Source organism: Armigeres subalbatus, chromosome 2 (assembly GCF_024139115.2).
Source record: "Armigeres subalbatus isolate Guangzhou_Male chromosome 2, GZ_Asu_2, whole genome shotgun sequence".
NCBI classification, from domain to species: domain Eukaryota; kingdom Metazoa; phylum Arthropoda; class Insecta; order Diptera; family Culicidae; genus Armigeres; species Armigeres subalbatus.
The window spans coordinates 89,058,773-89,075,287 of record NC_085140.1 but is presented as its reverse complement, the minus strand read 5'-3'; the positions used below and the strand labels follow the sequence as shown (position 1 = coordinate 89,075,287).

At 36.9% G+C, this 16,515-nt stretch overlaps 1 protein-coding gene and 1 long non-coding RNA gene across 2 annotated transcripts; both read right to left on the bottom strand.

Moving 5' to 3' along the window:
- Positions 1-2,236: 2,236 nt before the first annotated feature.
- Positions 2,237-3,663, bottom strand: LOC134214691 (uncharacterized). Its single transcript, XR_009979878.1, has 3 exons — positions 3,625-3,663; positions 3,419-3,470; positions 2,237-3,345 (listed from the first exon to the last, which is right to left on the bottom strand). It is a non-coding gene; the product is annotated as an uncharacterized LOC134214691 (long non-coding RNA).
- Positions 3,664-11,350: 7,687 nt separating this feature from the next.
- LOC134209082 (uncharacterized) lies at positions 11,351-11,962 on the bottom strand. The gene has a single exon (XM_062685060.1). It carries the CDS (start codon positions 11,960-11,962, stop codon positions 11,351-11,353), a length of 612 nt encoding a protein of 203 aa, XP_062541044.1.
- Positions 11,963-16,515: the final 4,553 nt, after the last annotated feature.

Sequence of the window (16,515 nt, the reverse complement as noted above, 5' to 3'; positions counted from 1 at the left end):
AGACAGCTTTATGACAGATTGTTTCTACGGGTTATATTACTAATCAGAGCTTAAAATATTCATCTTCATGAAGCAAATTCAGTCCGAATTTTGATAAACATCGCATGAATATTCAAAACATAGAATGACATAGTCAGACGACTGCTCCACCAACTCATTCATTTGATTTTCGCTGAGTGTGCCTACTATGTGGAGAAAAAAACATAATCAGCTATGTTTATGTTGTTGTTCACAGTTGAAAGTTCTATGTAATAAATTGCTTTACTCATTTGAAACGTGTTCACATTTCAGATAATTTATCAATTTGTAAAATGTGCACAAATATTCAATGACTAACATTCAACCGAATATTGACAGTTCAGAGCCGACTATGAATGTGTCTGGAAGTGAGCTGACAAGTGAAGGAAGGTGGACTTCACCAAAAAATTTCGATTATTTCACACTCTGTTCCTAATTCGCGTGAAAGTTCAAAAATCTTACGTAATATTTTAAAAGAGCCGGGTTTACCGCAAGGTAAACCGTTTAAAATAAAACATTAGAAGAAATGGAAGAATTGTGATATCAAATAATTAAGCTAATTTCTCCTTTAGACGCTCAAAACATAACACTGAATGACAAAATCAGGCAAAACAATTTATATTCGTGTGTTACATTTGACGAATTTCGCGCCAACCCTTCTATGGGGCTGGCAGCACCATCTCAGAATCGAATGAAACTTGGTTGGCATAAAGATATGGTACTTCTAAGCCACTCTGCATACTTAGTTTTTCAAAAATTGTTAAGAGTAACATTTGATGAGGGCCTAATTTTTTTCATGGATTTTTTATAAATCGATGTAACTCTAAAATGACAGGACCTAAAAAAAAGTATTGTATGGCGGACTGTCGTGAAATTCCCAGAAGTTTTTTTGGAAAAATATCCAAAAAATAAAATACCGATTTCTACACTGAAAAAAAAATAGTTTTAAAAATTAAAATCGATATCACAAAAAAACCTCATCTCAGAAATCGATGAAATTTTTTCTGCAGATAGGTATTTTAATTATCTAACTTTTCTGGGAATAATGTTCCTGTGACATATTTAAGGAAAAAAAGTTTTTCTAACAAAAACTTTTTTCATGTCCATATTGAGTGAAAATTTATCAGCGTGTTTTATGCCTACAGCGCCAATTATAGGTTCAGCAGCCTATTATCAACCAACGACACACTTTGGACGTATACAAATTTGTGGGTTTATGTTTTATTTGACTTTTTGTAACGAAGTAACTTAAAAACAATTACAAAAAAATAATTACTTTGAAAACGGGCAATGTTGCCGAAACGAAACTGAAGTGATATTTAATTGTAATAGTGGAAAAGAAGATGTTCTTTTTCAGCAAAGGCTAACCACTGAACGGTGTAATTTAATTGTTTATAAATGTAATAATTTAAAAAACCGTTATAAAGCCTGTAGAGTAGATGATTTTGTACCGTATTTTATTGAAAAAATTTATAAACTTATAACTTATGACATTATTTTCAAATAGCAATACACTTGTACCAGGCCTGGTAGCGGGTCACTTTTTAGTGACTTGGTCACTTTTTTCGGGCAAGTCACTAAAAAGTCTCTTTTTTCGACCTCAAGTCACTAAAGTCACTTTTTCTCGCAAAAAGTCACTATTTTCAACTATTTTGAAACTATTGACTATTTTGAATGAAGCTTTATGTATAAGTCGGATGATGCTTTGTTCACGGCCGAAATGAAATTACGGATCTTGAAAAAATGATCGCTCTGAAACTTCGCCAGCCATTTTACTCGATGCTCTTAATGGCATTTCACCACCCGGATAAAAAATATGATTAAAATATCATAAATTTTACTGTTACATCACCAATCAAAACATAGTAGTTACCATTGAATGTAATGGAATTTCAACAATTAAATCACATCAGAAATAATGGTTTTCCACGATAAAATGAATAGTAAATGGGACTTTTACAATAAAAAAGGGGGGTTGTTATGTATCTTTACAATAAAAAAATCGAAAATTTTCCATACAAAATTCAGAGCAAAACAATTGATTTAACAGTTCTTTAATGGGATGAATTCGAAGGACAAAACCATAGAAAACAATGTGTTTTAAATGTTTTCTATAACGTTTTTTATTGTTTTACAGTAAAAATACAATAGGTTTTGGAATACATTTCACACTAATATAACAATAGAAATTCAATACAATTAATTACAGCTTTACGGTTTATTTTATTACTTTGATTTGAAATTTAATTTGAATTTTAGATTTATATATTTTATTCTATTGTTGAGCGCTCTTCATAGCTTCTCATTGGCCATGCCGTAATGCTACGTTTAGACAAGGCAATTAAATTGAGCAAGTCGCTTGAATCGAACGCGAACTGAACGTGTAAACACCCTAAGGGTGCGGCCCAGGGGACTGAAGAGAAGGCTAATACGCCTACCCAGCATTCATTCAATATGGCGTGCAATGTTTTTGTTTTAATTTCGTTTGATTCATGTTAACAAAACTTCGGAAGTATCGACGAGCTACTTTTCGACATAAAGAAGCCATACAAACACAAAAAGGCTCGATGTACCTCAGCCAATTGCAAGTTTTCGCCAGGAGAAGTTAAATGCCGATAATTAGCACTAACTGCGTACGAACCAATCACCCGAAATGAGCGCTGAATTCGGGTATACTACCCAGAAACTGGGTACCAAAAACAGAAGTACCAAAAGCGATGTTGGGTAGAGTGCCATTGTACTGCGGATGACAGGCGTTTCACCCTCCTGGTGCGGCCAGAGTAGACGCGAAGTGCGAAGCGAAGCGAAGCGTCCATACGATTTGACAGCTCCTTATTATTGATTGTTATTCCTTTGTGTGCAATTTTCGCGCCGCGTCGCGTAGACGCGTCTACTCTGGCAGGCACCTAATTCAATTCACTTGAACGAAAAAAAAAGTTGAACATGTTCAACTTTTGGCAAGTCAATTGAATTCAACTGAGTTGTTCAATTCACTTGCCGTGTCAAAACGTAGCATAACGCAACAACTCAGTTGAATTCAATTGACTTGCCAAAAGTTGAACATGTTCAACTTTCTTTTCGTTCAAGTGATGTGAATTAAGGTGTTTACACGTTCAATTCGCGTTCGATTCAAGCGACTTGCTCAATTCACTTGCCTTGTCTAAACGTAGCATAAGCAGGAACCAATAACCTGGTTATTAGTTCCTGGCATAAGTGTTGCTGCTGGTGAAGAGTGGTGATGTTCGTATATGGCGGCGCTGATTGTGGCCGCTGTCTTTCGGCATCCTTTCCAATTAACCATGCTTTAGAACTTCCGTGGAGATGCGCCTGTGGATGATGAACATTATAAAAGAATGTCAATGTTCTTCGAGAGCACATAGAAAATATAAAGAAAAGTTACCTTTATCAGCGGTGGGTATGACGGCTGTTTCCAGTGAGCTTCATAAATAGTTCTGAAAGAAACAAGTCAAACAAAATATTAACTAAAACGTCAGATTTGCTTTGGCGATAACAATCAAGAACCCCCCCGGGAAGCGTTTTATAGATTTCCCCGCATGGTCATTTAATTGAAATCTTCAGGTGCTAACAACACTTACAAGTACTTACCACCATTACAAGGCACAGCAGCCAATGATCCATTAGTCACGAAGAGTCCTGCACTTTGACTGTTATATTTTTTTTCCCTAGCCGCAAACAAAACATTACACGCTTAAATGGAATTAGTTTTCCACCAAGTAAAAACAAAATTAAAAAACTTTTTTTTTTATTAATTTTAATTGTTGTAGAAATACGGTATTTTAAGATCTGCAATATAATTTATATATAAAAAAACCAAAATAAATATTTTTTTACTCAACATTAGAAACTATTGTTATTTTATGGTTTTTATTGTTTCTTCATTATAATAAATACTTCAAAAATAATTTAATTTTTCAGATTCTAATCTTTAAAAATTGATTTTTGATGAACAAAATGGACTAATTTAAAAATTTGGTCGAAAGTTTAATTAACATAAGCGAACCATAATAATATTATAAAATGTATTGGTGACATTTGGATTTATTGTTCTTTTGAGGTAAATACAATATAGATGTTTTTCAACCGTAAATAATCTACATTAAACGAACAGTCGATTGTATTGTTTACCATTCAATCCATAATATTCCAATGGATTAAACCATACAAGGTACTGTAAATTTTTATCCGGGCAGTAGCTAATTGACCTTTCCAGTCAACATTTTTTATTTGCTCAATTGATTCTTTATTTTATTTAAAGTCAACATTCCCAAAGAACCCATATTTTTTGACGCCTCTAAGTATTTTTAAAATTTAAAACAAAATATTAAAAAAGTGTTGTTTTTCAAGATTGGACTAACATCCGTCTGATTTTGAACGAATGAATTTTTCAGATTGGTTCACTCGTGCAGCATATTTTCAACTTTTGTTTTCGATTTTTAAAATAGTAAGACGCTTGATAGAGAGTTGAAAGATAGAGAAAGAGATTGGGACAATCAAACGGGATGCAATTTTTGACGGGAAAAGATATAGATATTATATAAAGGGAATAAAGTCTCCCCAATTTTGAAGATTGCATGCGCTGAGATACATCGAAAATGAGAAAAGTTGATCAAATCTGCCAGTCTCCCTATCAATTGCACTATTGGCGGTTCAGATTAATCTTTTCAATTTAAGATATTCTTCCTGGTGCTTCAGGGAAACCAATAGTTGATTAAAGGCTTGTTATTTAGTACATACCTAAAACAAACATGCTTATCAGTTTTGTTATAACAGAAAATTGATTTATCACAAAGCTCGTGCTTTGAATCATAGGGGCTGCATTAATCCATTGCTTTTCGTCGATGTTTTCTTTTTATCATTGTAGCGAATTGCGGTAGTTTGCCGAAGATTTAATGGTTTGGTGTGATAAAGGATGATTGTATCTTGCACCAGACGCAACGATCACGGTTGTAACTGTTGAGTTATTAACGAAGTTATGATTCTCAGCGCGCGATATTTTGGTAAAATAAAAATATTTATTTTCAAATCGAAATAATGATATTTGCACCTATGATTGTACTGCAATCGAATTAAAAAGGCGATACATTAAATATGTAAGGGATCCCCAAAGTAATTTTGCTGTAAGAACATGGGAAAATAGAAGCCGTTTTTCCCTCCCAACATCCACTTCGCTCAATATTTTGATTTTTTTTTTAAATATATTGTGATGATAATTTATACATTTAAAATAGCATAAATGTAAAAGATTTTTTTTAGATTTTGTTAGATTCCTTATATTTTGATAAATTTTGAATTTAAAGACGAGCCCGATGATTCTGCATCATAAGCAGGAGGTTGAGCGTTCAATCCCAGGTTCGTTGTAACTGCATTTTCATATTTTTTGTTTCGTTTTCTACCAAAACGATCCGTACTGATGTTCCTTTTGCACTAAAAATTCTAAAAAATTCCGTGGCAGCTAGAGCAAATCTGCATTTTTCTTAAGTAGGTGTTCAGCTAATCCAGTGATCGTAATTTTCACACATTCTCACGATAAGAGAATTTTCATTCACGCAGATTTTTGCCGAGAAATCATTTTTCGGGAAAGAAAAACAGGTCTTATGAGTGATAGATAACCATGTTTCGCTCACTTCCAGTGGTGCAAATATTTGATTTGCTCGCAGGACTACGCATAGTCTTGAGTTTGAGTTTTGACTGATATTTAGTAAAATTTCCTTGGGATAAAAAGCGAGGGCAAAAGTAAGCGTGCACGATTTTCGTTTCTCTTTTGAGTTCGTTATGAGAGGGTGGTGAGTAAAAGATCCGCCACAAATTACGGAAAAAAAATTTTCCCTCGACCCTAAAACGCTAAATTTCGTCTCATCAAAATTGCGACTGAAACCGAAAGTCACTATTTGGTCACTTTTTCTACAACTGAAAGTCACTATTTGGTCCGTTTTTTCGTCAGCTTTGGTCACTGAAGTCACTATTTTGAACGGCATTGGTTGCTACCAGCCCTGTTGTACTGTTAGATTTCTCTGAAAATTATTCATTCCTTATCCAAAATGCTGCTCAAGGTTGGAATAATTCCCAGGCAACAATACATCCATTCGAAGTTTTCTTTTAAAGACACGGTTAATTAGTAAACGTTAGCTTTATTAATCAGAAGTAATGACCCATGACACAAAAGCTGTTTACTTATTCATTTCAAAATTAATTGACTTTTTGAAACAGTCGATCGGTTTTACAAAAATTACTTTTGTGTCTGGGTGAGCTGCAGCACATTATAAAAATAAAAGGAACTTTGCAAGTCTGTGTAATTTAAATTCAAAACATGGCTCAGAAGCAGAATGGCACTTTTTTACAAAATCGCACGGAAAAGGCCCTTGCGAAGCTATTGGTGGCACTCTCAAACGAATGGCAAAACGAGCACTTCTTGCCAAAGATTATGGAAATACTATCAAGACTCCTCGGGAGTTGTACGAATGGGCACGTTTTCAATCAAACAAAAATATCACTATATTACATTTCTGTTATATCACGAATGAGCAATACCGCCATCGGAGGTGGCAATGGGTCTGGGGGTGATAATGGCTCATCGCTCTCACCGCGAGCATGGAGGGCGTAGAGCAAAATCGTTCAAAAAGGTCTCTTATATTTTTGCACATAACATATGTGTAACTCGGGTAGCAAAAGTTGTACCCTTATAACAGATTGAATGTGTTATACGGAACATCGAAACGCCAAAAGATATGGTATAACAGGGTATAACAGTATTGAATTAGCAAGGGGTCGCGTGATTATTATTCACACCAAAATTTGCCAAATATTTTTTTTAGATTACAACGTCGTAGTGGAAAAAAATTGAATAGTAACTCGTCTTATGACAGGTAAAGACATTCCACAAAAAAGGCTTATTGTTTTATAGTTTTGTAACCCAATTTTTCCATATTGATGGTTTAAGGTGCTAATGTTGATAATGTAAATAATATCTCTAAATAATAAAAATTAAATCGTATCCGCATAACTCGAAAACGGCTGGATGGATTTTCTTCATTCCTTCAGCAGATTCGTTGTCGTTTCCGACGGGCTTATATGATATATTCTCATGTGAAAATAATGAGATTCGTATGGAAATTTCGCATGGGCAGTTCACAACGTGCCCTTTCGCCTAATATGCTTGAAGAAAGACAGCTCGTTTCGTATTCTTTATTCTTTATTCTTTATTTATTTTATACATTCAACTGACCTACATTGGTCTTATTGAACTACTTATCACTATTTATTAACAACCATGAATACAACAAATATCACATTCAAACGGAGCCAATAAACGTACGAGTATACTACAACAAGCCATACAATAAATACTGAGTAACAATGCAATCTTTTTATCGTCATTTTGCGGCATAAAGTTTACAATCCATACAAAAGTACACAAACATTTTAAGTAGATGGTTTCTAAATTTCATTCAAATTAGTCTTAAATTCTCTATACTTTACTTCTTTTGGCCATGTCGATGCTTTCAGCGCCATCGGTTTCAATTCCATATTCAAGTCTATTTTGAATGAAATATAGTTCATCGTATCGATGTTTTTCCATTTCGGTACAAGCTTCACAATACCACTGCACGTCGGTAAAGGAGTGCCTAAAGAGCGTGATACCATCACCTTGATATCATTTTCGGTCACATTTTTGTCTATGTTTGATAGATACAAACTGAATTTCTCCCTTCCCCTCTCGTCGTGACGCGATGAGCAGCAAGCAATCTCATCCGGGCTGTAATGAAGATTCGGTGACGAAACAGGTGTAGAATATCCTAACGGTGCAATTGATTCGGGTTTCCTGACGACATCTGCGAGCACTGGCGGAGCCAGCTATTGTTTTTGGTGGGGCACCACTAAGCGCAAGAACAATAGCCTTCGAGAACAATGCACAATGGTCCCAGAGTCGAATCTAGCAAGACAAAAATGATTGCGCCAAAACTATTAGTTTTAGATATATAGTGTCTTTGGGTAAAAAATTTCATATTTTTTGACGATTTTTTTCCATGTAGTGAAATTAGGGTGGTACCTATATTTCAGAAGTTCATAATATTAACTTTTTAATTTTTCGGTAAAGACTTGTGCAATGTTCCACAAAGTTGTAGAGTAAATAATTTTGAGCAACTTTGCCGAAGAAACCATTTTTCTATCACTTATGGTTCGCAAGTTATGGGCTTTTTTAGTAAATACGTTAGGGCGGTCCCTAAAAATCGGTATTCTTCACATAACTTTTTATACATTCATTTCTCGCATAAACTTTGTTCCGAGCACTTTTAGGACTTTTGAAAACGCACATTTTTGTTCACATCTATGAGAGCTTTGGAAAATTATCACGAAAGTTGTAATTTTTGTTGCAAGGCACAATAACGTCAAAAAAAATCATACGCTCTGTCGACCAGCCTACTTTGATCGATCTAACGTTTATTTCCTTACGAAAACCGTTTTTTTGAATATATTTTTATGTATTGATTTTTGAGGGATACTATGGACCACATTTAGAACTTCTAAAGACACATCTTTTTGTTGAAGACCCATGGACCTATCTCGTTTATTTATCAAGTTATAGCCGTTTTTCGATTAAAAACATATTTTTTTCAAAATGAAATAAAACGCTTTAAACAAAAAACGCTCTCTCCGTTTTTCCACCATAAACGCAGAAAAGTGTGAGCTTTCGAATAGAACCAATAGATTGGAAATTGGTTTGCTCCATTTTGAAATATACGCATATGAAAAAAACATGTTTTTCATACAAAAACTCGAATAACTTTTTTGTTATAAGAGATAGATCCATGGTTCTTTAACAAAAATGTGCGTCTTCAAAAGTCCTAAAAGTGCTCGGAACAAAGTTTATGCGAGAAATGAATGTACAAAAAGTTATGTGAAGAATACCGATTTTTAGGGACCGCCCTAACGTATTTATTAAAAAGCTCATAACTTGCGAACCATAAGTGATAGAAAAATGGTTTCTTCGGCAAAGTTGCTCAAAATTAATTGCTCTACAACTTTGTGGAACATTACACAAGTCTTTACCGAAAAATTAAAAAGTTGATATTATGAACTTCTGAAATATAGGTACCACCCTAATTTCACTACATGGAAAAAAATCGTCAAAAAATATGAAATTTTTTCCCAAAGACACTATATATCTAAAACTAATAGTTTTGGCGCAAACATTTTTGTCTTGCTAGATTCGACTCTGGGACCATTGTGCAATGGTGTGATTGCATCGCGTGGTGCCCCACCTCTGTCTCCGCCAGTGTCTGCGAGTGTTTGTAATATGCCCGCAACAGTTTCCTTCAGGTTGCTTATTTTTTCTTCCATTGTAGTCGCATTGTAGCCACATCAATATACGTTCGCTCCCTGTTTTTATAAAACAGCATCATGCATTTATCGCACATCCAAATAATATTGCTTGATAAAGCACACAGGTCAGCTTCAGTGACACCTACACAGCTAGCGTGGAAACATTTGGCGCAATTGCCTTCACACACAGTACGGAGATCGGTGATGACGATGGGCAGGGTGCACTTCTTACAATTGCTTGCCATTGTTGACCAAACAAGATCGTTTGTTCCAAAAATTCTTGTAAGCCAAGCACAAACTTGACACCGTGATCGATTATTAGAACCAATCAAATTGCGATTGACTATGCAGAACTGTTTTAGGAATTTTGCTCAACTATGTCACGTAGAATTCGACGTTAAAAAATGGAGTGGCTAACAATACGGTAACTCTAGCGTTCGAGATTCAACGACTTCTCGTATTCGTTGATCTTGATGTCACCGTTAACCGGTCACTGTGAATCAGAAAAGTAAGCAGCAATGCAAGCCCACTAGACACAGAGGAAGAAGAGGAAGACGCACATAGTAAAGAAACTCTCTGTTATTGAGCTAAAATCTTTCTTTCTGCATAACCATGCGCAAAATGTAAAAAAAATCGATCTTCGTTGCCTCAAATAGTTAACATAGACCATTGGATCATTGAATATAAAAATGATTACAGTCAAATCTCCATGAGTCGATATTCTATGACTCGATGTCGGCTCATGGAAGCAAATGATGCCATATGAAAACAATATTTTCCGGGTTACTGTGATGGTCCTTCCAAAGAGCTTTCCAAGGATTTTTTTATTCCACATATCGATATTTCCATGAATCGACTGTTCCTTTCAATATCGACTCATGAATGTCAGACACAATCATTATAAAATTATATGATTATTATAAAATTTATTATTAACATAATTATACGATTTATCTTTTGAAACTCTGTAATTAACTACATGAAACTTCGATTTATCATACTACAGTAACACCAAACTTTTAAATGAAGTATTTCAATACACCGATTCTTTTTTACACGGGGATGCGTTCCGTGTAAAAAAGTTTTCAGTTCAAAATTCGAAAATCCGTGTAAAAAAAGTTCAATGATTTCTCGATGAATCATGCAAAATGGAGCAGCTTTGCAAAAATATTGTATGTATTTTTTTTTTTACACGGCCGTGTAAAAAAGATCCGTGTAAAAACAGAATCGGGTGTATTGGTTCACATTATCAGTGTGTTGCTGTTTGAACAATAAATGTAATCAATATTCCCCTTATCGGTACAAATTTGGAAACGTTATTACCAGAATATTATCAAGCAATTTGTCAAGTTATTCAAATTAACCTAATGCTTAGTTAAAGCGTATTAAGTAAATTAGTGTTGAAACAGCTTTTCAATTCTCAAAATGATCAGAAACATCGTTAATATAGTTCATTATTATTCCAAACTAAAAACACCTCGCGACGCCGTCCCGCGAGTTTGCTTTCGTATACTTGGTTAATGATTTAGGTTAGAGGATATACATATATTCAACATTGCAGTCTATACGGAATAAAAGTATTAACAAGAATGACATCTAGTCAATAATAAAACTTTAGTTTTGAAAACTGTTTTTTTCTCATTTTATTTCGCAACTAATTTTTGCAACTTGTAAACAAACATTGGTGTATCCCTCGCCATCCTTTTGAAAAAAAAAACCGAAAACTGCATATTCACAGATTAGTTTCTAATGTAGAACAGTTTTAAACGACATCCTTATTTACACTTTTTGAAAAAAACGTCAATTTTCTTCAATTCATACACAAACTAATTGAACCGGTTTTAGGTTTATTTCATTTTTGATACTAGTAATCGGTAGAAAAAAGATATTGTTAAAAAATCGCCTGAAAATAGCTGTTTTTTTTTTTTTTTGTTTTTTAGGACCTTTTAACTTGTTATTCAGGTCCATTGGAACTTTCATTATGTATCATTCATATTTCGTTTAGTAAGTTTATCTCCTTCAAAAATTCTTTTCCTGCTGCTTCTTCATCATCGGCTAGTGCTTCTTTTAAATTATCTGGTAAACCAATTTCCTGTCGTTTACGGCCTAACTCCAAACAGTTCACAAAAATATGCTTCACCGTTAACAAGTTGTTGCAAATTCTACATAAAGGTGGATCCTCTTTGTCCAACAAATATTTATGCGTTAGTAACGTGTGTCCTATTCTAAGCCTAGCTAAAATCACACTTTCTTTTCTTGTTTTCCCTATTGCCTTTTTGTAAGGTACGACTCCTTGCTTGACTTCCCTTAGCTTGTTGTTCCTGGTAGACGTCCACTCTGCTTGCCACTTATAGTTGAACTGGTTTTTTATTATTGTTCTAGCTTCATTAATATCCATCACGTTGCTTCCTATCCGTTCAATCTCGAGTGCTCTCTTTGCTTCCTCATCTGCCTTCTCGTTTCCTGCTATTCCAATGTGACTTGGTACCCAGCAGAGTACAACTTCGGTTCCTTTGAGTTTGATTTTGTTACTTATGTTAATCACATCATCCTTCCACTTACTGTTGATTCGCCTCTTCTCTAACGTAGTCAGCACACTCATGGAGTCAGTACAAATAATGTAGGCCCCAACGCGCTCTTGACTTGCCACCCAGGATAACGCTTCTTTGACAGCCAAGCTTTCCGCAGTAAAAATGCTACTTCTATCGTTTATGCGTTTGCGTATTATCAGATCCCTGCTAACTACACTGAAACCACATCTTTCGTCTTTCTTCGAGCCGTCTGTATATATTGCTGAGTGTATTCTGTATTTTGTATTTTTCATTTTGCAGAATTTTCGTCGCAGTTCTATTGGTTGCGCTCCTTTTTTACTTAAGGTGTACAGGCACCTGTCCGTTTGGACAGACTTTCTCTCCCAAGGTGCAACGTGTGGGCGGCTAAAGGTCATTATGGGTGGCAATGTTAGCTGCAATTCTTCAATGACCTTGGTTCCTCTTGTTGTGGCAGTATCCTTCCTGCTAGGTACTATTCCCCATTCTTCGCCAGAACTATCTTCCTCGTCACTAATGAGATTTCTGCACGATTCATCAACTTCACCATCGATTGGCCTACTGATTCCTCGTTTGCGTGCTACATAGATCGCCGTTCGTTGTGCTAGGAGTGTTTTCAAGCTTGGAATTCCGGTTTCCACTTGTAGGCTGGTAACTGGGCTGGTTCGAAAAGCGCCCACTAATGCTCTTAATCCCGCATTGTGAGTTGTTTCCAATAACTTAATTCCCTCGTTGTCCATTCTAGATAATATTGGAGCAGCATACAAAATTTTTTCCAATACTGTTGCCCGGTAGATTTTAATTAGGGTATTTCTGTCTCCTCCCCATGTTCTTGAAGTTATGCTTCTAATGAAATTGATTCGTTGCTGGCATACAGCTTTCACTTCTTCTGCGTGTTTCCGAAACTTCATGTAGCAGTCGAATGTCACTCCCAAGCATTTATGACTTGTTTTCAGTGGAATACTGTTCTCGTTCAGCTGAAGTGGGTTGGGTATCTTGGGTTTGCGGGATCGAGCGCGTCGAAAAATTACTGTTGCACTTTTCTCAGCAGATACTTTATAGCCAGTCTTTCTCTGCCACTCCTCAATTTCTGTTAGAGCTGCCTGTAAGCATGCTTGCGTAATTCCTATATTTTCTCCTGTGGCAATGAGGATTACATCATCTGCGTAGATTAAACACTTTACGTTACGTGGCAGGAACTGTGATATTGTATCGATGGCGATAAGGAGTAAAGTCACACTAAGCACAGACCCCTGGCATAATCCTGTCTCCATTGTTTTTCGTCGGATAACGTCCCATTTGCCAGAACTCGGAATGTCCTTTTTTCTAGCATCTTTGTTAAAAATCTCAGCATAGCGCCATCAACATTCCATTCCTTAAGCCGTTGAAGTATAAGGCGTCTCCACGTTGTATCATATGCTTTGGTAACATCCATGAAAACTACTTGCGCGTAATGGTGCTTACTCAACGCCTCATCGATGGTCTCCTCTAGGGAAGCAAGGTGGTCTGCTGTCGTTTTTCCCTTCCTGAATGCGTATTGATTCTCGCCGATAAGTTCTTCAGTCTCTAGTACATGGGTCAATCGATTATTAATCATGCGTTCCATCACTTTGCATATGCATGAATTTAGATATATTGGACGATAGTTCTGGGGGTTTGAGTTCAGGCCTTTTCCTTTATAGATTGGCACTACCATAGAACGTGTCCACTCAGATGGGAAGATACCCTGTCTCCATATGCGATTGTATGCTTCTAGAAGCTGGATTTTACAGTCTGTTGGCAGGTTGGTGATCATCGCGTAATGTATTCCGTCCATTCCTGGTGAGGAACCCTTTAGACCTTCAAGGGCTTCTTCAAGTTCGTAGTACGTATAGTCCTGGTTGTACGCTGCGTTTGTATTTTCATTGAATGTAAATTTTTCCGCCTCTAGAGTTTCCTTCCACGTCGTGAAGTCCTCATTGTAGGATTCGTTGCTAGAGATTTCTTCAAAAGAGTCTGCTAGACAATTGGCGATGTCCTTATCATCCTTAGCTGTTTCACCTTTATACACTATAGCACTAATAACTCCACTTTTTCTTTTTCCCTCAATAAGACGATATTTCTTCCACATTTCTTTAACTGGGGTCTGAGATGTGAAGCTTCCTGCAAATGCTTCCCAACTTTTCTTCTTCGCGCTATTCACTATATTACGAGACACTTCACTGGTTTCTCTAAACACCCTAGCCCTTTCTTCTTTATTACTACAATCGGTGCTCTGCGACTTCAGCTTACGTAGTGCTTTCCTTCGACTCTTTATGGCTGCGGCAACTTCGTTGTTCCACCAAGGAGTGCGTCGTTTCCCCTTGTATCCTTTCGTTTTAGGTATGCTTACGTCTGCTGCTTTCAATATAGCCTGTGTAATCTCTCGAATTTGATCTTGAGGATCACTTATGCATGCAAATCTCACCGTAGCGTTAAGCATCCCAGTCAGCATCCTCTATTTTCCACTTTGGCCTTGATTTTTATTGTCTCATCTCGCCGGGAAAAGCTATCATTGTTGGGAAATGATCACTTCCATGTGAATCTTCTTCTACTACCCACTCTAACTGTCCCGCCAGATCTGTAGTACAGCAAGCAACATCTATACATGAGAGTGTTCCATTGGAGCGATTTATATGTGTGGCTTCTCCTGTGTTCAAGACTTCCAAGCCACCATGTTCTATGAATTCTAGAATGGTTCTTCCGCGAGGTGATGTGTCCTTGGAACCCCAAAGGCTATGATGTGCGTTCAAATCTCCTACAAAAAGCATTGTGCTTGGGAAAGGGGCGACCAGGTCCAAAAGCTTATCTCTGGTAATTTCTTCTCTGGGTGGCAAATATACATTGACAATACAGACATTGAGTGGAGGGCCTACCTTTACTATTATTGCTTCCATACTGGTTTCCGTTTCGATCATCTCAGAGTCGATACTCATTCTTACCGCTGTCAGTACACCTCCGGCTGCTCGACGTCCTCCTTCTCGTTGACGGTGATAAATGTTATATCCTCTTATATTAGGTGGGTGTTGGCTGGAGCACATTGTCTCCTGGAGGCATATGATCGCTGGTTCTTTGTCTGTTATGAGCAAGTTTAATTCAGCTCTACTGGTGTTTAGGCCTTGTATGTTCCATGATATCAATAGGGCCTGCTTGTTTATATTTACCGTGTGGTTGGCAGAACGTCTAGGCGACTGACAGAGCACAGGTTGGACTGTAACTTCCTCGCCCTCGTCCCTAGAAGCGTTCTCTTCTCCTAAGAAAAGTGAGGAGGCTACTTTCTCTTCGCGCTGCCTCGACCAACCTTCGGCGTTGGAGTTTGTTGTTGGCATCTGGTTGGATTCATTCAGAGTTGAATTCACATCATTAATAACTATTTCTTCCCTTGCTTGATCAGGTTGTATCCGGTAATCTTGTCCTTTATCGTTGCCTAGTTCAAATCCTGTGTTTCCTCTGCTGGTTGCTTCTAAGTACCTAGACATGTTGTTGCTTGGAAGATCTTCCTCTTCTCACTCTTGGGTCTCCTCCGATGGCAACTTCGTCATTGTCCTGTTGTGATCCAATGCTCCTTATCCTGGACGAACTCCGAGATCGTATAGCTGTTACCGTTGATATTTGTTTGGTTTTTTCTTGCTTCCGTCGTTTCCTTAGTGCGTTTTCTTCCTCCATGTTCCCTCTGCTGTCAAGGGTTTGTGTTTCGCTTATTTCTCCAATTGGCTTTTCTGGTTCCGGGTCATTCATGAGGGCATCTTCTTCAGATTCAGATATTTCGATTTGTTGTTTTGCTGCTGCTTTCTTCTTTTTAATTTCTAGTAGTTCACTTTTCATTTTTTGAAACTCCAATAGCATAGTTTTCATTTGTTCTACTTCACGTCGTAGTCGTAGTATTTCTTTGGTTTTCTCGTCCTCCTTCGCTGCTTCTCTTAATTGGCTTATTTCCGCTCTTAACATTTCCACTTCTGCGTCTTTTCTTGTACGTTCTAACCTTTCTTGTACTCCGCAAACAGCTGCATATGTTCTTTGACTGTGTTGCTTTTCGTATTCTTTCCTGGCTTCGGCGAACGAGATTCCTGTGTCCACCTTTATTTTGATGATTTTTTCCTCCTTGACATATTCAGCACATTTGCGGCTAACAGGCTGATGCCGTCCTTTGCAGTTTCTACAAAATTGTTCCCGATCACAATTCTCCTGTTCACCTTGATGCCTCCCAGAACAATTTCTACAGGCAGTTGGTTTCGAACATTTTGCTTTGGTGTGTCCATACGTGCAGCAATTGTAGCATAACATCGGACTCGGATAGTACAATCTTGTTGGAACCCTTAAGGGCCAAACATAATATGTTTGGGCGCTACGGATCCTCTTATGGTAAGAATGAGTGTTGGAGTGTTCACTCTGTTTTGTCTATCACGTTCATCCTGTCTTGTAATTCGTCTAACTTCTACGACACCTTGCTCTTTCAGTTCCACTAGCAGCTCCGGTTCGGTCATTTGAATAACTTCCCGGCAGCTTACTACACATCGACTTTTATTTAGACTAGGGTGCGGTACTACGATTACTTCGGTTCCATCAACTAACTTATCCATCTTTAGCA

Bases quoted from the DNA above. Each gene is read 5' to 3' on its own strand.
- LOC134209082 (XM_062685060.1), bottom strand. From the start codon at position 11,962: ATGAGTGTGCTGACTACGTTAGAGAAGAGGCGAATCAACAGTAAGTGG.